Source organism: Rana temporaria, chromosome 9, assembly GCF_905171775.1.
Source record: "Rana temporaria chromosome 9, aRanTem1.1, whole genome shotgun sequence".
Taxonomy (NCBI): domain Eukaryota; kingdom Metazoa; phylum Chordata; class Amphibia; order Anura; family Ranidae; genus Rana; species Rana temporaria.
The window spans coordinates 23,738,883-23,765,891 of record NC_053497.1 but is presented as its reverse complement, the minus strand read 5'-3'; the positions used below and the strand labels follow the sequence as shown (position 1 = coordinate 23,765,891).

Sequence of the window (27,009 nt, the reverse complement as noted above, 5' to 3'; positions counted from 1 at the left end):
CTTTATCTCTGTTGATAGGTTTCCAAATCTCTAATGCCGCGTACACACGATCGGACATTCCGACATCAAAACCGTAGATATTTTCTTGACTAGGGTTCCGTAGAACCGTAGGGTTTCTCGAGAGAGACAGGTAGGGGCTCCTTGAGCAATTTACAATTTCTGTCCCTCAAATATTTAACCACTGATGTCGGTGATCTTTTTAGCTATCTATAGAGGGGGAAGGGATTCTTCCCAATGACCACAAATGTGAGAATCATTCTTTCCGCTGACTGCTGCACCAATGTACCATAAGATGTAGATATGGTAATTAATAGTAGGGCTTCCCTGAGAAAAAAATATTTTAAAAGTTGCTCCATGTTAAAAAGTTTTAAAAAAGTTAGAGCAAAGTACCAGTTCAATGTGAATGCAAAAGCAACTCAAACACAAGTGAAAGCGACTCAGAACCACCTGAAAAGGATACTGCTTTTGACTTACTTTTGTAATAACAAAGGTCCCTTTCACCTGGGTGGTCCATTTAAGTCAGCCTGTCGGGTTTTTAGGCAGACCTGATCAGAAGCTTCATGTTAGTCTATGGACAGCCGGATGTAAATTGACTTGTGTTTGTTTACATCTGATTACTTTCCAGGTCCAAAAAAACAAATGGACCTAAACGTGAAGGATCTAAGGTAGTCTGATCTTAAAAGGTTGCAGGTCTGTTTATATACAGCTATCTATAGTTGGGTCCTGAAAGCTCCATTTTTTAAATGCAGCAAAAAATAAATAAAATAGAAAATGAATGGACACAAATGCCACAAAGTGACATTTGTTCTGTTCCGCTTCGATTTAGTAGGGAATCTATTCACGGAATCCCTACTGATCAGGCTGGACACGGTCCATATGAAAGGCGCCCAAGTTTCATCTCCCCATACTGTATGTCCATGGATCAAGGAACTGGCTGATCTAGCTTTGGGAATTTTAGTTTGGCAACAAATGGAATGATGGTCTCATATAGCACATATGAGTTCTAATCCAATAGGTTATGGTCTTCAAACCATTTCTATAAATAAAGCAGCGCAATAAAGTCTGAGACCCAAGCCATTATTTCAGTTTTGAATAAAGGCTGCAGGATCCGTCCTGATATATTATTTACCAATGGCAACTTTTCCCCTCCCGAGATTCTGGTCCTAACCCCCACCATGTAGCGTCACTGGTCTTGGGGGCTCTTCTTCATAACGTAAGAAATAGATGAAGAGTTTAATGGTGGGAAGGTTTGGCAACTGGAATGGAGAGGATGTTTAAGTTTTGGTATGTATATACAAAATTGAACCAGTTGGGTTGGCTTTGGTTTTATTAAAGCAACACGGCATTTGATCAAAACTGAATTTTTAGGGTTGGCACTAAATCTGATTGTAGGGAGGAATTTTACCCCATTATTTTTTTTCGAGGTTGGGGGGGGGGGGGTTCAGTGCACTAACTTAGAAAACATATGCACAAGAAGAATGTTTTTGGATTTTACGAAGATCAATTGTTCCAATCATTGTATACTTATCTCTCTTTATTCTCTCTTCTTCTTTTTCCTCTGTTGTGTTGCAGGCTCCACTCACATCCTCACCCCTCAAAAACTCCTGGACGCTCTGAAGAGAATGAATAAGACAGATGATGAAATCAGCAGTTAGATTTCCCCTGTTCCCCCAGATGTTGTAGCCTATCTTTCCCCCCAAACCTTCTTCTACCCACTCCCAACCTGACAACTGGCTGCTGAAGACGTATCTTCAGTTTATTCTTTGCCCCACCAGCAGAAAGGGAGTTCCTCCAGCCCAACCCTACTTTTAAACCAATGCTAAATCATGGTCTCTAATTGAGGCTTTTTTTTGCATTATGGCATGGATGTAACGTCAGCCATTTTGTACTCCTCGCCCCCTATTTTTCTTGTGAGCCCTGCATTGTGGAGGTTGTATTCTGTCTGTTTGTCCTGGAATTTGTAATGACCCCAGCGCACTTTGGATCTTGTGTTTTTGGATAATTGACTATTTTTCACACATCTGCCGCTAGCCTGGATATATGCCCAATCAGCCATTTTTACTATGAGTTCTTCCGTGTTGCACTTTTGGCTTTGCCTCTCGGTCGTATTTCTGTAGCATATAATCTGTATCTAGATTTTGCTACTCTTTACATTGCTTTATTTATAGTCACTTTTATGTTTCCACAATGCACATTCTTACCATGTTTTTACTGGACGTGCAGGAATATGGCAGGACGTTTGGGCCTGTAGCGTTCCCCCATATCATAAAGCACAACGTTTGATGGGGTAAAAATCTGGTGATGCCATGCATCTCAAACACTGTCTAGAACATGCGTCCCTCATGACCCTTTCCACAGCTTATATTTAAGTAGGCCCCTGCAGTTCTTACTAAGCCTTCGACCTCCCCACCGATTTGTTCACTGTTCTGGAAATGTGTGTTTCTGTATCTGAGTGAGCTTGTCCTGCCCCAGCTCTTGGAAATGAATGCTTGCATCTTTAATGTGTGTAGCGAACTAAATGTCTGAATTTAGTTCTGTCGTATATATATATAATATATGAAGAGATATTTATGTTTCTGGAAAGCTGGAGTGAGACGGAGGTCTCAGAATCGCTCATAATTATGATCAGAAAATACTCAAATTAATTTCTTAAATTAAATTACACTTGAAGGAGCTGACCTATTATGAAGGTAGCACATTTTGTAACAGCAACTGACTCCAATCCATTTCACAAAGCTAAGTTATAGTTCTTCAATTTGTTGGGGGGAAAGGAAGCTAGGGCAACATCATACTCACATAAAAACAACTCTTCAATAACAAAACTTGCTCAAATTGCGCTGATTGTGTTTTATTGGATGTGAAAATCAGTGTGTTCAGTTATTCACTATATGGTACAATTTTAGTTCTTGCTTGATCTGCTGCTATAGAAGCGGTTGACATCTGAATGAATAAACGCTAAATCTTAGGCTCTATGCACTTTGGCTTAAAAAACGTTGCTTCTACGGGTGTTTTGTGTTCTGCCTGTAGAAGCAGCAAATGTTATCCTATGTGTCCATGCACACTAGGACATTAAGAGGCATATTTTGAGTTTAACGTTTAGAGGTAGAAAAAACGTAAAACTCTTCTAGACTCGTCTAAACTTTGTACAGAAAATGCTCTATATGAGCGTTTTTTACTCCTGAGAGAACAGACGTTTTCTTAAGCCCAGTGTGCATGGAGCCTCAGACTGGTTTACAGAGTCCTCAGTCTCACTCCTTCATTTCTTGTAATATTTGTTCTGTGAAACAGTTTGTCATTTTGCCTGCAAGTAATAAAGAGATTTAAAGACGTACAGTAAGCAGTGTTTATGTTAAAAGTATCTTCTAATAATAGAGAAAGGTTCTGTTACCGAGGACCTTGGTTCTGAGCTTTATTATATGATGTACTCTAATGCCGCGTACACACGATTGGTCCATCCGATGAGTACGGACCGATGGACCGTTTTCTTCGGTTAACCGATGAAGCTGACTGATGGTCCGTCACGCCTACACACCATCGGTTAAAAAAACTATTGTGTCAGAACGCGGTGACGTAAAACACAACGACGCGCTGAAAAGAACGAAGTTCAATGCTTCCAAGCATGCGTCGACTTGATTCTGAGCATGCGTTGATTTTTAACCGATGGTCGTGCCTACTAACGATCGGTTTTGTCCTATCGGTTAGGAATCCATCGGTTAATTTTAAAACAAGTTGCCTTTTTTTGAACCGATGGTTAACTAACCGATGGCGCCCACACAGGATCGGTTTTGACCGATGAAAATGGTCCATCAGACCATTCTCATTGGTTTAAACGATCATGTGTACGCGGCATTGTGGTACTCTTATGTACTCTTATGCCCTGTACACACGATCGGTTTGTCTGATGAAAATGGACCGATGTATTTTTTTATTGGATATCCGATGAAGCTGACTTTCATCAGTCTTGCCTACACACCATCGGTTAAAAATCCGATGGTGTCCAACGCGGTGACGTAAAGCACAATGAGGTGCTGAGAAAAATGAAGTTCAATGCTTCCGAGCATGCATCGACTTGATTCTGAGCATGCGTGGATTTTTGACCGATGGATTTCCCCACAGACGATCGTTTTTCTCTATCGGTTTTTTAACCATAAGAAACATTTAAAACAGGTTTTATTTTTTTCACAGATGGAAAAAAAAACGATGGGGCCCACACACGATCGGTTTGTCCGATGAAAACGGTCCGTTTTCATCATACGAACCGATCGTGTGTACGGGGCATAATGGTTACCCAAATGATGGACATCCACATCTCTGTATCCAATGGTTTTAGAAAAGACAAGAGAAATCAAAGGTCACACTGCGCTAAAGCCCTAGAGTGCCATTGTCCAAACCAGTAAATAAGTACACCAAAAAAGAATACAAATTAGCACTTTCTAGGATGGCACTCAAAGGATAAAAATTCAACACATAGATACAGTGCCTAGAAAATATACCCCTTGACATTTTCCACATTTTGTCATACAGTCAAAAATGTAAATGTATTTTATTGGGATTTTGTAAGGAAAATTATAAATGCTTTTGAATTTTTTTTCTACAAATAAGTATGTGGAAAGTGTTTCATGCATTTGTTTTTAGCCCCCTGAGTCAATACTTTGTAGAACCACCTTTCACTGCAGTTACAGCTACAAGTCTTTTTGGGTCTGTCTCTACCAGATTTGCCAGAGATTCTCAATTGGATATAGGTCTGGACTTCGAATGGGCCATTCTAACACATGACTATGCTTTGATCTTCACCATTCCATTGTAGCTCTGGCTGTATGTTTAGGGTATTTGTCCTGCTGAAAGGCGAACCTCTGCCCCAGTCTCAAGTCTTTAGCAGACTCTAACAGATTTTATTCTAAGATTGCCCTGTATTTGGCTTCATCCATCTTCCCATCAAATCTGACCAGCTTCCCTGTCCCTGCTGAAGAAAAGCATCCCCACAACATGATGCTGCTGCCACCATGTTTCACAGTGGGGATGGTGTGTTCAGGGTGATGGGTAGTGTTCGTTCTTCGCCACACATAGTGTTTTGCTTTTAGGCCAAAAAAAAAAACTATTTTGGTCTTATCTGACCAGAGCACCTTCTTCCCCATGTTTGCTGTGTCCCCCGTATGGCTTCTCGCAAACTGCAAATGGGACTTCTTATGGCTTTCTTTCAACAATGTCTTTCTTCTTGCCACTCCTCCATAAAGGGCAGATTTGTGGAGAGCATGACTAATAGTTGTCCTGTGGACAGATTCTCCCACCTGAGCTGTGGATCTCTGCAGCTCCTCCAGAGTTACCATGGGCCTCTTGTCTGCTTCTTTGATTAATGCTCTCCTTGCCCGGCCTGTCAGTTTAGGTGGACGGTCATGTCTTGATAGGTTTGCAGTTGTGCCATACTCTTTTATAAATTCTCCACAACTTTATCCATGACCTGTCTGGTGTGTTCCTTGGCCTTCATGATGCTGTTTGTTCTCTAAGGTTCTCTAACAAACCTCTGAGGGCTTCACAAATCAGCTGTATTTATACTGAGATTAAACTACACACGGGTGGACTCTATTTACCAATTAGGTGACTTCTGAAGGCAATTGGTTCCACTAGATTTTAGTTGAGGGTATCAGAGAAAAGGGGGCTGAATACAAATGCACGTCACACTTTGCAGATATTGATTTGTAAAAAAAAAAATCCATTTATAATTTTCCTTCCACTTCATAATTATGTACCTATTTGTGTTGGTCTATCACATAAAATCCCAATAAAATACATTTACGTTTTTGGTTGTAACATGACAAAATGTGAAAGATTTAAAGCGGATCTCCACTCTAAAGTGGAGTCCCGCTGATCGGCACCCTCCCCCCCTCCGGTGTCACATTTGACACCATTCAGGGGGGAGGGGGGTGCAGATACCTGTCTACAGACAGGTATCTGCACCCACTTCCGGCCCTACGATACGGGCAAAAGACGGGTTTTTTCTTTGCTTCCCGTCCGTCCCCCGTTGTATGCTGGGAACACTCGGCTCCCAGCACACAGCGGGAGCCAATCGGCGGGCGCAGCGCGACTCGCGCATGCGCCGTAGGGAACCGGGCAGTGAAGCCGGAGCGCTTCACTTCCTGGTTCCCTCACCGGGGATGGAGGGGGGAGCAGCAGGGTGACGAGCGATCGGCTCGTCATCTGCTGCGATCACCGCTGGACTCCAGGACAGGTAAGTGTCCTTATATTAAAAGTCAGCAGCTGCAGTATTTGTAGCTGCTGGCTTTTAATATATTTGTTTAGTGGCACATCCGCTTTAAGGGGTATGAATATTTTTTCAAGACACTGTATATAAACAAATTCAGATTTATTATTTATATTGTAGAAAACTTTGTAAGAATCACAGGCTTTCTCAAGCAGGGTTCCATGGAACCTTAGGGTTCCTTCAAAGGTTGCTAGGGGATTCCTTGAGCTGTGAGCAAATTCTGACTATAAATAAGTAATCTCAGACACCAGTGGTCTTTTTAGCTTTCTGACCACCAATGTAAAAGGCCCCTACTGCCACTAACTACCAATCTAAGGGAGCTGTCCAGTGGGGGATGGTGTTTTTTTTGGGGGGGGGGGCAACCACCCCCTGGCCGGCGGCACCTCGCTCGCTGTCTGCCAGTCGGTCCAGCACTTACCCCTTCTAGGTGGCGGGCAGCAGGCATCAGGCATCGGACAGCAGCTTCTGTGTTCTTTCCTCCTTCACAGTGGGTGCGTCTCCTCCCCTCCTCCTAGACGACCAATAGGATTGCCTGTCCTTTCAGCCAATAGGGTAATGGGTCTCAAGACCCCCTTCCTGATTGGCCAAAAGGAGGATCAGTGTTACAATTGCGAATATTCATTCGCTATTGTAACACACCTGGGTGGGCTCGGTTTTCATTCTCTGCGCCCCGATCCCATCCTAATTTGAAGCTCTAATCAGGTGCTTCAAAAAACATTGGAATTGGAATCCATGCATCGGCATCCTGCAAGGGGCCGGACGCATGGATAGGGGGGACAGCATCCATGCACCTTTAATGTACGGGCCGCCCCTGAGCCTGTCTGTACTGACCGTAGCACTCTCTAGTGTGCACTAGAAGTTTGTGAAGGTTGTGTTAGAGTTTAGAGTAGGCAAATTCTAGTTTGGCTCAGAGCAAAGTCTGAGCCATGGAATCTGGGTCAGGGTTCAGTGAAGTTCAAAACTGGGTGACTCATCCTGGCAGCTATCTGGTGCCTCCCCTGGTCTAGAAGGTTGGAGAATCTTCTAGAATTAGTGGGTGGAGGTTAGGAGGAACTACCTTGAATATTTGAGGCCTTGGCCAATCCCCACTAGTGGGCTGGAAGGGGGCAGAACTTGCCTCACAATTGGTCACAATTGGTCATGGGCCAACGGGCACAGTCAGATGGAAGATGGAGATGACCTGCCTTGGGCCAGGGCTCAGGTGCTGGAAGCATCCTGCCAGAACACAAGGGAGGAAGCCCTTCCTGGAGGCACGGGAGCAAGAGAGGACAGAGTGAGTAGATCAGCACTGTTGGGGACTAACAAGGGGGAAGACTGCCACATGTAGTCTTCATCCTTTAATGAGAGATCTCCTGAGAGTTGGCCGGGTGGACTGGTGAAGTCAGTCGGGGGACTGGTGTGAGAGTTAGCCTGGAGAGCTAGTGAAAAGGGCAGCTGCAGCCTGGTGGGTTGAACTTGGCAGTGTCTGAAGAGGTGGTGCTGGGAGCAGTGGTCACAGAAAATAAGTTTCACCACATTGTTTTGCTACGCATCAAGGCCTGTGAAGGGCCATTGCTAAAATCTGACTGGGAGCCTGTCAGATTATCTCACAGTGATTCAGCTGAAGTAAACAAGTGTGGGCTGCATGCAAGTGAAGGAGACTATGGGCCAGATTCTCCAATATTCTGCGGCGGCCTTGCGTAAGCTATTTACAATACGCCGCTGCAACTTACTGGAGCAAGTGCCGTATTCCTCAAGCACTTGCTCCGTAGTTTGCGGAGGCGTAGTGTAAAAGGCCCGGCGTATCCCCGCGTATTTTAAAGGGGGCGGCTTATATTTAAATTAAGCGCGCCCCCGTTTCGATCGTATCCGCGCATGCGCCGGGCTAAAAATAGCCCAGTGTGCATGCTCCAGTTCTCGGCGGAAAACGTCAATGACGCCAACGTGTGCGTCATTGATGTAAAGTCGTATTCAAGAACAACTTAAGAAAACGACGTACTCAACGGGAAAAGACGACGCGGACCCGACGCGATACTTAACATGGCGTCGGGTCCGCGTAAGGGTCTGGCGTAAGGTTACCCCTCATATAGCAGGGGTAACCTTACGCTTACGCAAACGACATAAGCGACGGTTACGCAACGCGATTTCGTTCGGGAATCGGCGTATCAGGCTCATTTGCATAAACAAATGAGACCTGAACGTAAACGCCACCTAGCGGCCGGCGGCGAATTACATTTAAGATCCGACAGTGTAAGTGACTTACACATGTCGGATCTTCAGCGTATCTATGCGAAAATGATTCTAGATACGCGGGTCAAAAAAGAGAGATATGACAGAGTTTCCTGAGATACTCCGTCGTAACTCTACTGAGAATATGGCCCTATATAAAGACTGTATATAGGAAGATGTCCATGAAGTTGTTTCTGCAAGTTTTGCTGAAGTCAAGTGGGCATCCCATAACCTCCTATCCCTATCCAAAATATTAACCTTCAATAAATAACAAAAACAAAGTCACAGACTGTTCTCTGACTCTGGGGTGCTTGTGAAAATTTGTTGTGCCTGACTGTGCAGGAGTAGGGGGTTCCAAGTTCATCAGCAGTCCCTAGGGGTGTGTGCTACATGACTATGTAGGCAAGGGAGGATTTCACTGACCAGCAATATAAATGGGCACATTTTAACTGACGTTCTTTAATCAAATTCTATCAGAAATGCCAAGGCTGTCCAGGTGTCAAAAGGGTGCCACATCCCAATGGTAAATGGAAAAAGAAAAAGTTGGGATGGGACATTAGAGGCACCAATATGGAAACGTGATTGTATCAAATGTAGAAAGGTTTATTAGTACTCACAATAAAATATAGAAATAAAAATCATGCACATATAATATACATGTTACATGAAATGAACTAAAAATTGAAAGGAACTCCATTCATCAAGTGAGCATCGCAACCCAGAGGGACCCCTGCGAGTTTCAACTCACTGAGTCTTCTTCGGGGATTCTTTATTTAGGAATGCAATGAATAGACTCTACAAGATAAAAGTCAATACATGACATGCAAAAAAAAATTGCTATATACAGTATAAATCACATATCAACTGTGTAAATGTACCTCACAATATATGGGTTACAAAAAAGACAAATGCAGACACCGAGACGATTCCAAATGGTCCAGGAGCCAGAGAGCCAGAGAGTTTTTTGGTCCAGGAGCCAGAGAGCCAGAGAGTTTTTTGGGCCCCAGCTTTTTATGGTCTGGACCCTTTAATCCCTGTGACAACATATGATCCAAATAAACTTGGAGATAAAAGTTCTATCCAAATCGCTAGTAATTACCCTTGACAGCCTCTAGAAGTAAAGTTAGAAATATAATTCCATATAGGTCAGGACTATTACCTGAACTACATGTTGATGCTATGCTCCATGCCCTTTTATGGGGATGGGGGCTTTTCTGTTCTTGCATTCGATAAAACACTAATCCTTATATAAAAGGATACTTTCCCTTGAATTGCTCTCTGGCTCCTGTACCATTTGGAACCATCTCGGTGTCTGCATATGTCTTTCTTGTTATCCATATATTGTGTGGTACATTTACACAGTTGATTTGTGATTTATACTGTATATAGCAATTTCTATTTTGCATGCCATTTATTGACTAGGGATGAGCTTCGTTTTCGAGTCGAACCCATATTCGACTCGAACATCGTATGTTCGACTGTTCGTTGAAATACGAACATCACGGGCCGTTCGTGCCAAATTCGAGTGCCGCGTCACGGCCCATAATTCACTGCGGCATCGCAGTGCACTGCTGGCTGATGATTGGCCAAGCATGCACTATGACCCGCATGCTTGGCCAATCACAGCACGCAAAAAACGGAGAGCCATAATTGGCCAAAGCCAGGGAGGCTTTGGCCAATTATGGCTCAGGGGGTTTAGTACACGCCCCACACTATAAAAGGCCACTTGCAGGTCGGCCTTGTGTAGTGTGTTGCGGCGGTGGTTAGAGACGGAGAGAGAGAGAGAGAGTGTAATTTTTTCTAGGTAGATAGAGCAGGCAGGCTAGTCAGTTAAAGTTACAGTGTGTAGAGGATATATATGCATCCCAGGTGTTGTACATATATTTATACACAGTATAGTTTAGCTAGATCAGCTCTTCCTAATTTACTGGCAGGCAGGTGATTGTGCTAGCTGCAGTATTCTCACGTGGTGTATTGCCTGTGTTCTCTGCAGTGTGCACCATAAAGCTACATGGTGTGTGTACTGTCTTTGTCCTCTGTAGTTTGGACCTAAAGCTACTTAGTGTTTGTACTGCCAGTGTCCTCTGCAGTTTGCACCTAAGGCTACGTAGTGTGTACTGCCTGTGTCCTCTGCAGTGTGCACCATAAAGCTACGTGGTGTGTGTACTGCCTTTATCCTCTGCAGTTTGCACCTAAAGCTACTCGGTGTGTACTGCCCGTGTCCTCTGCAGTTTGCACCTAAAGCTACATAGTGTGTACTGCCTGTGTCCTCTGCAGTGTGCACCACAAAGCTACGTGGTGTGTGTACTGCCTTTGTCCTCTGCAGTTTGAACCTAAAGCTACTTGTTGTGTACTGGCCGTGTCCTCTGCAGTGTGCACAATAAAGCTACGTGGTGTGTGTACTGCCTTTGTCCTCTGCAGTTTGCACCTAAAGCTACTTGGTGTGTACTGCCCGTGTCCTCTGCAGTTTGCACCTAAAGCTACATAGTGTGTGTACTGCCTGTGTCCTCTGCAGTTTGCACCTAAAGCTACTTGGTGTGTACTGCCCGTGTCCTCTACAGTTTGCACCTAAAGCTACGTAGTGTGTACTGCCCGTGTCCTCTGCAGTTTGCATCTAAAGCTACTTGATGTGTACTGCCCGTGTCCTCTGCAGTTTGCACCTAAATCTACTTGGTGTGTACTGCCTGTGTCCTCTGCAGTTTGCACCTAAATCTACTTGGTGTGTACTGCCTTTGTCCTCTGCAGTTTGCACCTAAAGCTACTTGGTGTGTACTGCCCGTGTCCTCTGCAGTTTGCACCTAAATCTACTTGGTGTGTACTGCCCGTGTCCTCTGCAGTTTGCACCTAAAGCTACGAGGTGTGTGTGCTGCCTTTGTCCTCTGCAGGCCATTAGTATGTCTGGAAGGACAACAAGGAGAGGCAGAGAGTCACGAGGGCAAGCAGGCTCTGCGTCTAGAGGCAACAGTGTTGGTCGTGGACACGGTGCATCCTCATCAGCACGTGCCCGTTGGACACTCTCGTCCTTGTTTTCGGCAGCTGGCCGCGTTGAGCCGCAACATGCCGAAGACTTGGTAGAGTGGATGACCAAGCCGTCCTCATCCTCTCTTACCCAGGCTCAGGGTACTTTGTCTGGCAAAGCAACTGCCAAGGCGTCCTCTTCCCTCTGCTCAATGGCATCAGTCACTCCTTCCCTAGCCCCACCATGTCCTCCTGAGTAGTCCCCCGAACTGTTTGTACACATTGTTGGGTACATGCTGCATGAGGATGCGCAGCGTTTTGAGGGCTCCGATGATGGTACACAGCTAGAGGAAGGCAGTAACGTAAACCTAGAGAGAGGGGGTGCCCAAGAAGGACAGCAATCTGGCAGTCATGTTCCCCCAGCTGCAGCATACTGCCAGGTTTTCTACAGTGATGAGGAGGGAGGGAATGATGAGGTCACTGACTCTACGTGGGTGCCTGATAGGAGAGAGGAGGAGGAGGCACAGGCACATCTCCAATGAGGCAGGATGCCCTCCAGGGGCCAGCTTAAGGGCAGCACACCGACAACATCACAACGCAGAGCTACGCATGTGCAGGGCGCTGCTGTCTCTCAGCGTTATTTCAAAAGTTCTTTGGTGTGGGCCTTTTTTGAGACGAGTGCATCAGATCGCACCGCTGCTAATACTGCACGCAGTTTCGGCCGACAGAGTGACCCCACAACTTTATTCTACATGCATGTATTTCACCACTGCCTTGTGAGTAGCCATTTGGCTGATTTTTACCAATAAATCCATCATTGTTTTACATACTGCACTTAGTAGGCGCATTTTTCTTGTTCTTTTCTATATTTATATAGGCATGGAGTGAAGTTGAATTATCTGAAGAGCTATTTCACACTGCCATCTGGCCGCGTTATCGGTAAAGAGGCACTAGTTTTAGTGGCGATATTTGTCCGCTAGCAGGGCAATTTTTTTACATAAAAATATCTTACTGAACAATAACCGCTTAAGGACCGCCGCACGACTATTTACGTTGGCAGAATGGCACGGCTGGGCACATGGACGTACAGGTACGTCCCCTTTAAGATGCCCAGCCGTGGCACGCTCGCGACCTGGTCCCGTCCTCCGTGACCGTGCCCGCAGGTACCCGCAGACCCGATCGCCGCCGGTGTCCCGCGATCGGGTCACAGAGAGGAAGAACGGGGAGAGGTAAGTGTAAACAAACCTTCCCCGTTCTTCCTAGTGTGGCTGTCACTGATTGTCTGTTCCCTGTGTTAGGGAAAGACGATCAGTGATGTCACACGCACAGCCACGCCCCCCCACAACAAGAACACTCCCTTAGAACACACTTAGAACACACTTAACCCCTACAGCGCCCCCTCCTGGTTAACCCCTTCACTGCCAGTGTCATTTTCACAGTATCAGTACATTTTTATAGCACTTTTCGCTGTGAAAATGACAATGGTCCCAAAAATGTGTCAAAGTGTTCGATGTGTCCGCCATAATGTCGCAGTCACAAAAAAATGCTGATCGCCACCATTAGTAGTAAAAAAAATGATTAATAAAAATGCCATAAATCTATCCCCTATTTTGTAAACGCTATAAATTTTGCGCAAACCAACCAATAAATGCTTATTGCGATTTTTATTTTACCAAAAATATGTATCGGCCTAAACTGAGGAAAAAAAAAATGTTATATATTTTTTGGGGATATTTATTAAAGCAAAAAATATTGTTTTTTTTTTAAATTGTCGCTCTATTTTTGTTTATAGCGCAAAAAATTAAAACCGCAGAGGTGATCAAATATTACCAAAAGAAAGCTCTATTTGTGGAAAAAAAGGACGCCAATTTTGTTTGGGAGGCACGTCGCACGACCGCGCAATTGTCAGTTAAAGCAACGCAGTGCCGAATCGCAAAAAGGGGCCAGGTCCTTAACCCGCATATTGGTCGGTGTCTTAAGTGGATAATCTATGTTTTCCACAAAACAAAAAGTGGCTACAGGGCCTGCTACCTGGGACATTTTATTATGGGTCTTCTGTCATCTGAACTGGGCCCACAACGTCCCCCCTTTATGTTGTTGGTGGTATTGTGTATAAATTATTACTGCTATAGCATGTCTGATTACTCACATATGACAATATTTTTTTTTAACTTGGAGCTGCTGGACTTTCAATATGTCTGATCTATGAACTGCTGGGAAGCAAGAGCAGGCTTCCTCTGCGTTCTATATAAGGCCCCTCTCACATTGAGGAGTTTTTCAGGCAGTACAGCGCTAAAAATCCCGCCTGAAGAACTCCTTCACTGCATACTTAATGTGAAAGCCCGAGGGCTTTCACACTGAGGCGATGCGCTGGCGGGAGAATCTCCTGTCAGCAGCATCTTTGGAGCGGTGAGAGGAGCGGCATGTATACCGCTCCTTCACCGCTCCTTCCCATTGAAAACAATGGGAAACCGCGGCAATATAGAGGCGCATTGCGGGCGGTATTAACCCTTTATCGGCCGCTAGCGGGGGTTAATACCGCACCGCTAGCGGCTGATACCCGCGGCAATTCTGGCGGTATAGCGCCGCTATTTTTAGCGGCGTTATACCGCCACCACGGCTCCCGCCCCAGTCTGAAAGGGGCCTTATGGGAAAATTCATATCACATGATCCAGAGAGCACAGGAGAAGCCAGGTCCTACAGAACACAGGAAAGTGTAAAGCTCGCCATACTCTTGTAGATTTGCAAACAGACAATTTATATGAAAATTCTTAGTACATTCGATGATTTTGATGACAAATGTTCCTGAAATAAGAATTTTCTAACAAAATTCTTATAGTGTATGGCAGTGGCGGTGCGTCCATAAAGGGCGCACGGGAGCCGCCCCCTCTCTCCTGCCACCTTTCTCTCACATAGATAGATTCATGCATTGCTGCCACCCCCTATTCAGGTGTCCGGCCCCTTGTCAGGCGCCAGGCTCCTGAATTACATCAGCGTTTTTTGTTTTTTTTGGAAGCACCTGATTAGCGCCATAGGCTGTCCAAAATGGTGAACAGCAGGCGCCATGCTGGGCGCTCGCTGTTCACTTAGCGAAAGAGAATAAATCACTTTCCTAACATTGACCGCCTCTCAGCCAATCAGGTGCTCGGGTCTGTTACCAATCACCTGATTGGCTGCCTGTGATTGGATGCCTGATAGAGAGGACGGGAGAAGACATCGAGGAGCGTGGACGTGGAGGACGCCACCGTGACCTGCTACGAGACAGGTAAGTGCCGGGCGATGCACACTGGCAGCATTTGATGGGGCACAGTAGCGGCAATTGATGAGCACAATAGCGACAATTGATGGGCACACTGTTAGCAATTGATGGGCAAAGTAGCCGGAAATTGATGGGCACACTGGCAGCAATTGATGGGGCACAGTGGCAGCAATTGATGAGCACAGTAGCGACAATTGATGGGCACACTGGCAGCAATTGATGGTACAGTGGCTGTGTTTGATGGCATAGTGGCTGCGTTTGATGGGCACAGTTGCTAATTTGCTAATGTGACACAAGTGGGTGGGCTTGGGGTGCAGTACTCTGACCCCCGAGCACTCCCTTTTTTTGAAGCCAATTAAAGCCTCGGGCTCTAATCACGTGCTTAAAAGAATAAAAAAAGCATTGAAATCCATGCGTCTGATGCCCTGCATGGAGATTAGGGGCTGGGTGAATGGATTAGGGGGGGCAGCGCCCCTTATGAGCGTCAGCCACTGCTAACTACAGATAACTATTGGATGTGCAGACAGTTACACCTCCTTCCAGCCTGTCATTGCTTTGTACAGGCTGAGCAGTCACAGACACCCGTAATCGATTGCCAGCCCAGTCGCAGCAATACACTGTTCATCTATATATGAATGAGGCCTTAGACCCCAATGCATGAGACATTAATGATTAGGTGCAGCAGGAAGTCACAGGCACATCGTTCAGCCCATACAACACTGTGACTGGCTGAAAGCAGCTGGATGGTGTTACTAATGTTGAGGGCGGTATGTGCCCAGGGACAAGTGCCCAGAAGGCAGGCTGCTTGGGTTCCATGCATTTATCTCTGGACGCATAATGCCGCGGGTGCACCGTACAGTCCCGGCTTCTCATAGAGTTTTACAGGCAGCAGTGCCACACCTGGACCTTCCACCCACACCAGGGGGTTAAATGCCCAGTGTGCATGAGGCCTTCAACTCCACAGCTTTCCTCATTAGAACACTGAGATCTGCTCAGGTGAGTCTCATCAAGGCAGATCCTCCCATTCAGGAATAGGACAGCACACAGCGATATCTTCTGAACAAAGGTAGGAATCTGCTACAAAGTTTTCCTAAAAACCTTTTATTGCACATTGATCACCCAGAGGGGTTATTATAAAAAAAAATAATAATAATGTGCAATTACACTTCATCTAGGAAGACCATTCTCCTTTCTATAACAGATGAGTTAGGCCCCTTTCACACTGGGGCGGGAGCTGCGGTGGCAGTATAACGCCGCTAAAAATAGCGGCGCTATACCGCCGGGATTGCCACGTGAATCGGCCGCTAGCGGTGCGGTATTAACCCCCGCTAGCGGCCGATAAAGGGTTAATACCGCCCACAATGCGCCTCTATAGAGGCGCATTGCGGGCAGTATTGCCGCGGTTTCCCATTGTTTTCAATGGGAAGGAGCGGTATACACGCCGCTACTCTCACCGCTCCAAAGATGCTGCTGACAGGAGATTTTTTTGTCTCCCGCCAGCGCATCGCCTCAGTGTGAAAGCCCTCAGGCTTTCACATTGAGTCTGCAGTAAAGGAGTTTTTCAGGCGGGATAGCAGCGCTATTTTTAGCACTGTACTGCCTGAAAAACTCCTCAATGTGAAAGGGGCCTTAAACAAATTTCACAGTTTTGCGTTGACTTCATTTGCGGCTCTCTGAATTCGATCCAATGACATCCCAGAGATACACAGGAGGTCAACTGGACTGGAGGACTTCCCTGCTGGGTGGCGGGCACTGTGATTGCAAGTCTGAACAAAAAGCACATGTAGGCAAGATTTACTAAAAGTAGAGAGTGCAAAATCTGGCACGGCTCTGTATAGTAACCAATCCGCTTCCAGGTTTTAGGCTGCATTCACACCTGAGCGTTTTGTCGCCTGAAGCTCCAAAACGCTAGAGGGGAAAAAATACATTATTCTCTATGGCAGTGTTTCTCAACCTTTTTCCAGTCGGGGCGCCCTTAAAAAGTATTTTCAGTCTTGAGGCACCCCAGTCCAAGGCTTGGTTCACATTATGGTGTGTCGCAGAACACGCGCAAAATCGCGCTCATTCCTGACACACAGAATAATGCTCTGCTCTTTAGAGGTACCATTAATTCTTAATGGTACACCCACACATTGGAAAATGTCGGGTGCTTTAGCTGTAGTGCAATTAAAAAAAAAAGAAGAAGGTTGGGGACTTGTTTCCCTGCATTTTTGTGGGTACAGAAGCCCATTGAAATGAATGGTCTGCCCTACATGCAGCTGCACAGATGTGAACCAAGGGCTTGTTAACATGTCAAAGGGGCGTTAAAACCACATGGTTGAGACGTTTTTACCACCCCCAACTTCTCTACCTTTAGCTGCAGCAGCTGGGGTGTTCACATGCTGTGGCTGCAACTGGAGGTATACCGAGGGTGAATGGGGGTGCACTGCAACTACCCCGCAACTGTGTGCATTGCACGGTTGCGGTGTAGTGATGCTGCATTTACGGGCTTAAAACAGGTAGTAAAGAGGCAACATAATGCCTCTTTACGGCCTGTCAAATGCCTCTGAAAAGCGATCTGTGCATGGATTGCTTTTCAGAGAAGCAGCAGTCCTTGCTATCAAACAAGCCCTACAAAATCCATTGTCATGGTACAGGAATGGGGGGGGCAGGATTAAAAGTAACATACATACAGACTACAGACACAGGCTTACACATGCATACACATACATACATACATACATACATACCAGGGTTGCCAACTTTCAGTAAATTTACGAAGTTTGTAAAATCCGTACTTTTTTCATCTGTCCTTGAATGTCCATTGCGGACATGTAGGCTGCATGTCTGTAACTGACATTCATGGACAAATGCAAAAAGTATGGATTTTACAAACTCTTTGTAAATTTACTGAAAGTTGGCAAACCTGATACACACACGCACACAGACAGACAGTCACATGTGCACACACATACAGACAGACGGTCACATGTGCACACACACACATACAGACAGACAGTCACATGTGCACACACACACATACAGACAGACAGTCACATGTGCACACACACACATACAGACAGACAGTCACATGTGCACACACATACAGACACACAGTCACATGTGCACACACATACAGACACACAGTCACATGTGCACACACATACAGACACACAGTCACATGTGCACACACAGACAGACAGTCACATGTGCACACACACACATACAGACAGACAGTCACATGTGCACACACACACATACAGACAGACAGTCACATGTGCACACACACACATACAGACAGACAGTCACATGTGCACACACACACATACAGACAGACAGTCACATGTGCACACACATACAGACAGACAGTCACATGTGCACACACACACACACACATACAGACAGACAGTCACATGTGCACACACACACACACACACATACAGACAGACAGTCACATGTGCACACACATACAGACAGACAGTCACATGTGCACACACATACAGACAGACAGTCACATGTGCACACACATACAGACACACAGTCACATGTGCACACACACACACACACACGCATACAGACAGACAGTCACATGTGCACACACATACAGACAGACAGTCACATGTGCACACACAGACAGACAGACCGTCACATGTGCACATACAGACAGACAGTCACATGTGCACACACACACACACACACACAGTCACATGTGCACACACACACATACAGACAGTCACATGTGCACACACACACACACACATACAGACAGACAGACACATGTGCACACACACACACACACATACAGTCACATGTGCACACACACATACAGACAGACAGTCACATGTGCACACACACACACACACATACAGACAGACAGTCACATGTGCACACACACACAGACAGACAGTCACATGTGCACACACACACATACAGACAGACAGTCACATGTGTGCACACACACACACACACACACATACATACAGACAGACAGTCACATGTACACACACACACACACACACACACACACACACATACAGACAGACAGTCACATGTGCACACACACACATACAGACAGTCACATGTGCACGCACACACACACATACAGACAGACAGTCACATGTGCACACACACACATACAGACAGTCACATGTGCACACACACACATACATACAGACAGTCACATGTGCACACACACAGTCACATGTGCACACACACAGTCACATGTGCACACACACATACAGACAGACGGTCACATGTGCACACACACAGTCACATGTGCACACACACACACACATACAGACAGACAGTCACATGTGCACACACACACAGACAGTCACATGTGCACACACACACACACACACACATACAGACAGACAGTCACATGTGCACACACACACATACAGACAGACAGTCACATGTGCGCACACACACAGACAGACAGTCACATGTGCACACACACACATACAGACAGACAGTCACATGTGCACACACACACATACAGACAGACAGTCACATGTGCGCACACACACAGACAGACAGTCACATGTGCACACACACACATACAGACAGACAGTCACATGTGCACACACACACATACAGACAGACAGTCACATGTGCACACACACACACATACAGACAGTCACATGTGCACGCACACACACACACACAGACAGTCACATGTGCACACACACACATACAGACAGTCACATGTGCACGCACGCACACACACACACACACACACACATACAGACAGACAGTCACATGTGCACACACACATACAGCATACTTGCCAACATTATTAAAAAATTTGCAGGGACACTTTGCAGCACAGCTATTAATTAATTACCACACTGACTTCTCCGAAGCTCCACCCACTCTGCATAATCTTCGCCTGGCGAACATTATGCGTAGTGGGTGGAGCTTCGGGGAAGTGAGTGTGGTAATTAATTAATAGCTGTGCTGCAAAGTGTCCCAGGACAAATGTTGGCAACTATGCATACAGACAGTCACATGTGCACACACACACACACACACACACACACACACACACACACACACACACACACACACACACACACACACACACACACACATACAGACAGTCACATGTGCACACACACATACAGACAGTCACATGTGCACGCACACACACACAGAGACAGTCACATGTGCACACACACACAGACAAATGTATAAAGCCATTTAAAAAAAAAATAATGTAGCTTCTAGCTCAGTACCTTTTCAGATTTCTCTTTAGCCGGGTACTGCACTCTAGGGGGAAGCAGAGAGCACAGCACACTCCTCTGCACTTCACTTTCATTTTTGAAGCCGACAGAGCTTTTCACAGTTCGGCAGGAGAGCTCATCTGACAGCCTTCTCTCCACTGACCCCGCGGCACACCTGAGAACCTCTGACGGCACACCAGTGTGCCGCGGCACACTGGTTGAGAAAGGCTGGTCTAGCGCAACAATGAGCGTTTCTACGGGCGTTTTGTCGCTTTAATCAATAGAACATTTTACCCAGGCAGAAGATAAAAAAAATCTACAAACGTAGCAACAAGTGATTAAAGAGATGATCATTTTTCCTATTGGCTAAAATAAAAAACGTTGAAGTTCAAAAACGTCGGACAACGCTGTATGCAAACGCGCGACAAAACGCCGGAAAAAAACGACCGAAAACGCTACGCTCAGGTGTGAATGCAGCCTTATGCCGCGTACACACCATCACTTTATGTGATGAAAAAAAATAACGTTCTTAAAAACGTCACTTTAATTGACTGTGTGTGGGGGAAAACGTCGTTTTATGTCTTGTAAAAAACGACCAAAAAAAATTGAAGCATGCTTCAATTTTATGTGTCGTTTTTCAAAAGTGCACTTTTTACTTCACAGAAATTGACCGTGTGTAGCAAAAAACGTCGTTTTCTAAGACGTTTTTTCATCCACGCATGCCCAGAAGCTACTTATGAAGCGAGCTTCAATGGTAAAACGTGGTGGAACGTAACCTCACTTTGCAAGATCATTGTGAGAAAACGATGGTGTGTAGGCAACTTCGTCTTTGAAAATTGAAGTTTCAAAAACGTCATTTTTTACTTCACAGAAAGTGTCGTTTTTTTTCATCACATAAAGTGATGGTGTGTACGTGGCATTACTGTCAAAGCTTAAAGTAGAGTTCCACACGTTTTTTTTTTTTTTTTCCTAAAGATATTAAAATAAATGAAAAAAAAAAAAATTGAATTTTGTTTTTTTTCCACTCACCTGAAAGGGCAGTTGCTATGCGGAAGTAGCTCTTCTGCCTCTTCACCACGGTGGAAAGTTAGAAGATGATTGGCTGCCATGCACAACTGCACCAGGTTCTGAGTGCTCAGCTTTAGTAAATCTCTGAAATATAAAATGCCTACAAGTTGTCACTGACTGCGAGTTCTGGCTCTGATTGAAGTCCCAATGGGCTGAACCTACACATAGGACCACTAGCTCAACATATCTGATTTTACTAGTGTTTGGGAAAAATACCTCCACCGTGTCCTTTCCCATTGATGGTTACGGTAAATTTTCAGTTTGATTTTAACTTGCTTGGTTTAATTTAGATTAATTATGGTTAACAATTATGGGTCTATATAATATAGTCATTGCTTTGATTTAAAATAAAATATTCAGTGTGTGTGTGTATGTGTGTGTATGTATGTATATATATTAGGGCTGCGGAAATTAACGATTAATTGGTCGATTAATCGTTAATTTCTTTGGTCGATTAAAATTATTTTGATCGATGACGATCCGCGGAGTGAGCTCCGCGGTCTCGCCCATAGGAAAGGCCGCGGCTTCGGCCTAGCTCCGGAGCCGCGGCGCGCTGACGTCATCATCACCTGCCCGCCTGCTTGTATCTTCTTCCCTTGCGCACGTGTGTCCATCGGCTACTCTGCAGATGGGTCTGCCTGCCTGATAGTCAGGTAAGAAAGGACAACCATCTGTGTGTGGTAACATTATGGGGCAGATGTATATATTCCTGGAGTATGGGGACAGATGTGTATATTAAAGCATGGGGGCAGATGCTGTAATGTAAACATCTGCCCCCATGCTGTAATGTACACATCTGCCCCCATGCTGAAATGTTCACATCTGCCCCCATGCTGTAATGTACACATCTGCCCCCATGCTGTAATATACACATCTGCCCCCATACTGCAAGAATATACACATCTGCCCCCATGCTGTAATGTACACATGGGGGCAGATGTGTATATTCTTGCAGTATGGGAGGCAGATGTGTATATTAAAGCATGGGGGCAGATGTGTATATTACAGCATGGAGGCAGATGCTGTAATGTACACATCTGCCCCATGCTGTAATGTACACATCTGCCCCCATGCTGTAATGTACACATCTGCCCCCATGCTGTAATGTACACATCTGCCCCCAAACTGCAAGAATATACACATCTGCCCCATGCTGTAATGTACACATCTGCCACACAACTACTTTTAGCTGATCTCCTTGCATTGCAACTCTGCATTAGCCACTGGTAAATGTGGTGGGGGCAGTATGGGGGGCAGATGTGTATATTCTTGCAGTATGGGGGCAGATGTGTATATTCTTGCAGTATGGGGGCAGATGTGTATATTACAGCATGGGGTCAGATGTGTACATTACAGCATGGGGGCAGATGTGTATATTACAGCATGGGGGCAGATGCTGTAATATACACATCTGCCCCCATACTGCAAGAATATACACATCTGCCCCCCATACTGCCCCCACCACATTTACCAGTGGCTAATGCAGAGTTGCAATGCAAGGAGATCAGCTAAAAGTAGTTGTATCTGTATGTGCGTTAATTAATCGAAATTAGTCGATTAATCGATTAAAAAAAAAAAACGATTAATCGAACACAAAAATTTTAATCAGTCACAGCCCTAATATATATATATATACTGGATTCTTTCCTAGGTGTACATAATATAGCTGAGTACTAACATTTTATAGGTAAAATTGATCCAGGGAATATCCAAATGCCTCTTGGGGGATCAGGAAGGATTTTTTTGCACTGCTGGAGCAAATTGGATCATGCTCTGCTGGGAGTTTTTTTTTTCTTATTTTTTGCCTTTCTTTGGATGCATTGTGTGGGTATAGGATTGTGTATATGGGACTGTATGGTTGTTGTGGTGTGTGTGTGTGTTTTTTTTTTTTTGATTGAACTAGATTGGATAGATGAGCAGCCTTGCATGCAGACAGTTTGCATCCAGGTCCACTCATCTATGGCTCCATGTTATCAGTAAGGATGAGCTCCGGCGTGTTCGCATAGAACACGTGCGGAGCCCGCCAGGAAGTCTGCACCCGCGCTGCGCTAATCGCAGCCAGGCAGACATTTCCCGATGCTCGGCTGCAGAGATCGGGAAATGTCTGCCTGGCTGTGATTAGCGCAGCGCGGGTGCCCACTTCCTGGCAGGCTCCGCACGTGTTCTATGCGAACACGCCGGAGCTCATCCTTAGTTATCAGCATGCTATCCGCTGCAGGACCGCTCACTCATCCTATCATTGATTTATACAGACAGAGCGGCTGCAGCTGAGCATAAAATCCCTAAGGCCCCTTTCACACAGGGCAGTGGAGGTGCGGTATAGCGACACCATTTTTAGCGGCGATATATCGCCGTATTTACCGTGATATTCGGCCGCTAGCGGTGCGGTTTTAACCCCCGCTAGCGGCTGAAAAAGGGTTAAAGCGGGAGTTCACCCATTTATTAAATTTTTGCCCTTGTCCCCTTAGATTCCTGCTCGTTCGGTCTAGGGGAATCGGCTATTTGTATTAAAATATGATCCGTACTTACCCGTTTTCGAGCTGCATCCTCTCCGCCGCTTCCGGGTATGGGTCTTCGGGAGCGGGCGTTCCTTCTTGATTGACAGTCTTCCGAGAGGCTTCCGATGGTCGCATCCATCGCGTCACTCGTAGCCGAAAGAAGCCGAACGTCGGTGCGGCTCTATACTGCGCCTGCGCACCGACGTTCGGCTTCTTTCGGAAAATCGTGACGCGATGGATGCGACCGTCGGAAGCCTCTCGGAAGACTGTCAATCAAGAAGGAACGCCCATTCCCGCAGCCCATACCCGGAAGCGGCGGAGAAAATGCATCTCGTAAACGGTAAGTACAGCTCATATTTTAAAACAAATAGCCGATTCCCCTAGACAAAACGAGCAGGAATCTAAGGCTAAAATGTGCCCTCTAAGGGTGAACCCCCGCTTTAATACCGCCGGTAATGCGCCTCTGCAGAGGCGCATTGCCGGCGGTATTAGCGCGGTTTCCCATTGATTTCAATGGAAAGGAGCGGTAATGGATCATGAGATGGATCGTGAGATCTAGGCAACTATGACTGGCAAAGGGGAACGTATGAGAGGTAGACCCCTTGATACAAGGGGGTGTTCTTCATGGGGCAGTTTAGCCTCCTCCATACTGTTTTATATGTACCTGTTTAGAATTGTATTAGACATGCACTTTACTTTGGTATTGATAACAGTGTGCTGGGCTGATGTCTATGCTGTGTATATTTCTACGTTATGCATGATGTTCCTACGCAGTGGTTGCCAACAAGCGGAAAAAATAAAATTAAAAATACAAATAACATTTTGCCTAAAGTGGTTGTAAACCCTTCCATATACCCAGTATACCCAGAAAACGAATCTCCTAGAGACTGAGCATGAACAGCATGTAATACACCATTTATTGGTAGTTTTAAGTGTTTTTTTTTTTTTTTGCTCTATTTATAACCAGACTCCAGGTAATTGCTTTAAAATTAATATTTTCAGCAACAAAACAGCAAAGAACAGGCTTGAAAAAAACATTACATTTTTATTTTTTAACAATCAAATACAAAAAAAATATATCCACATTGTTCTTTCACAATATCAGCAAGCATCGTACACACCCAAATAGTTTCTGGTAAAAGCTGCCATCTTGAATCCTTCACAGTTTAAAAACTGTAACCTTTTCTTATAAGAAAAATAAAACCACAAACATGATTTGCATTGCTATAAAAAAAACAAACATAATCTGAAAAGTAAAACTAAAAAGACCACCTCATTCAACAATAAATACATTAGACGTGATTGGACAGACATTTTCCTTAATTTGGTAAGACTTGACACATAATAAAAGTCATCAAGGAAACAAAACGTATTTGCATCTTGCTACTGGACACGCAGAAACGTGACCACACATGTAGGAATGTATATTTTGCAGCAGAACCATGGAATAGGTCGATGGGCTAATAAAAATGTTAACGATAGAACTGTTCTAGCAGCCGAGAGAAAAAGATTCCTGTAGGATCCGTTCTTCAGACATATAAATATACATAAATTATTATTACAAATTTTAAGCTTCATATTAAAATTTGAAATACAAAAATATATAAATACAGAAAAATACAAAAGCATTTTAGTTATCCAAGATCAGTGCTTTAGTTAAAAAAGGAAAACCATGATTGTCTAAAGTAATAAATATCCAAAATGTACCACAATGTTGTAAAAAATTGTATAGTACCAAAGACAGAGAGAGGTATTATGGTCATGGGTGGGAAGCCGACGGTATTTATTAAGAGAGATCCATGTCTGAATTAGTTTTTATATATAGTCCATTAGTCTTTTTATTATTTAAAGGGTATGTGGAAATATTTTGAGGGGGATTAGTAATGGACATCCAATATGTACCACAGTGTTGAAAAAAATTGCATAGTACCAAATATTACGTTCATGGGTAGGAAGCACACGTTATAAAAAATGGTCCATGTCTGAATTTTCTGTTCTATATACTGTATAGTTCAGGGGTCTCCAAACTGCGGTTCTTTTGCTAGCCTTTATTCAGACCTTGGGGCGCTATCCAGGGCTCAAGTCCTGTGGGAACGGAGTTCCTGCACTTTTTTCACAGCAGGAACGCAGTTCCCTTTGCAGGACTAGAGCAGCCTTGAGCAGCCGAGCCAATCCCTCACTAAGCGGCGATGCCCATCTCATGACACTGTCAGGGGCAGGCGAACCTTAGTAATGTTTTAAAAAGAACTTGCTCTTTCTAAATCCCGCGATAACTCGCGGCCGACCTCCGCAATGTCTCCTGGGAACAATGACAAAAGCTCCCAGGAGACATTGCGGCATCGAGGAAGTGACGGAATACCCGCACACTACCCGATGAATCCATATACAGGAAGCGGCCAGTAACATAAAGGATTACTAAGGTACAGTGGAAAAAAAAACATGCGGTTTAGTAATTATGCATATGAGCGTACCATTTTATTTTTTTGGTGGGGGAGTGGATCTTGGGTGGGAGTTCCCACACTTTTTTCCCCAGGACTTGACCCCTGGCGCTATCCCCCCCAACATGATCTCAACAATGGGGCGCTATCCCCTCCAACATGATCTCAACGATGGGGCGTTATTCCCCCCCCTCAACATGATCTCAACGATGGGGCGTTATCCCCCCAACATGATCTCAACGATGGGGCGTTATTCCCCCCCCCCCAACATGATCTCAACGATGGGGCGTTATTCCCCCCCCAACATGATCTCAACGATGGGGCGCGATCCCCCCCCAACATGATCTCAACAATGGGGCGCTACCCCCCCCCCCAACATGATCTCAACGATGGGGCACTACGCGTTCTAGTAATTTCTTTACTCCCACTGACCATGAAGCCCAAGGCATTGTTTACTTTCAATGAATCGGGGATATTTTCTACCCCCATTGGCCAAAATCCTACACCCCCCCTAAAGTCTGAAGTACAGTAAGCTGGCCCTATGTTTAGAAAGTTTGGAGACTGGTATAGTCCATTATTTTTATAGAGATGAGGGGAAATATTTTTAGGAAGATAAGGAGAAATACACTAGATTGGCCTTTCTGAACCTGTTTAACTAAAAAAGAAACATTGAAATTATTTTCACATCTCGGGGAAACTCCATCTAAAATTAAAAAATTGGGGTCAGTTGGAAGAATATCCCCTATATTGGTGGTCACAGGGAAGATCACTCGCCTTTACAGTGATTAACAAAATGCCACCCTAATTGGTAGTCTGCTGCAGGCTCTGTCAAGTGGCGTTGGCCTTGGAATTACGAAGGCACCATCAGGAGGTAGGTCAAGGAACCTCTAGTAACCTCTGGAAGAACCCTGGTTGAGAATGGCTGGGCTAGAGTCATATTTTATTTATTTTTTTAATACACAGTATATTGTCATTATTTTTAAGGGGGTGATGGGAAAAAAAATTGGAAGATGAGGGGAAACAGATTAAGAAAGGCTGAACTAGCCCCCCCCCCCCTTTTTTTTTTTTTTACCCAGAGGAAGCCCTAAAATTTTCAGGTTTTGGGAACCCCAACTAA

General features: G+C 45.0%; 1 protein-coding gene across 2 annotated transcripts in view; it reads left to right on the top strand.

Annotated features, from left to right (window-relative positions):
• Positions 1-2,836, top strand: part of STXBP1 (syntaxin binding protein 1) — a 100,296-nt gene extending 97,460 nt beyond the window's left edge. Inside the window, exon 19 of one of the 2 annotated variants that reach the window (XM_040322975.1) lies at positions 1,573-2,836. In XM_040322975.1, coding sequence (XP_040178909.1) covers positions 1,573-1,655 — 83 coding nt within the window. In that variant the 3' untranslated portion in view covers positions 1,656-2,836. The remainder of the gene's footprint in view (positions 1-1,572) is intronic. The other variant, XM_040322974.1, reaches the window with a different exon arrangement.
• The last annotated feature ends 24,173 nt before the right edge of the window (positions 2,837-27,009 follow it).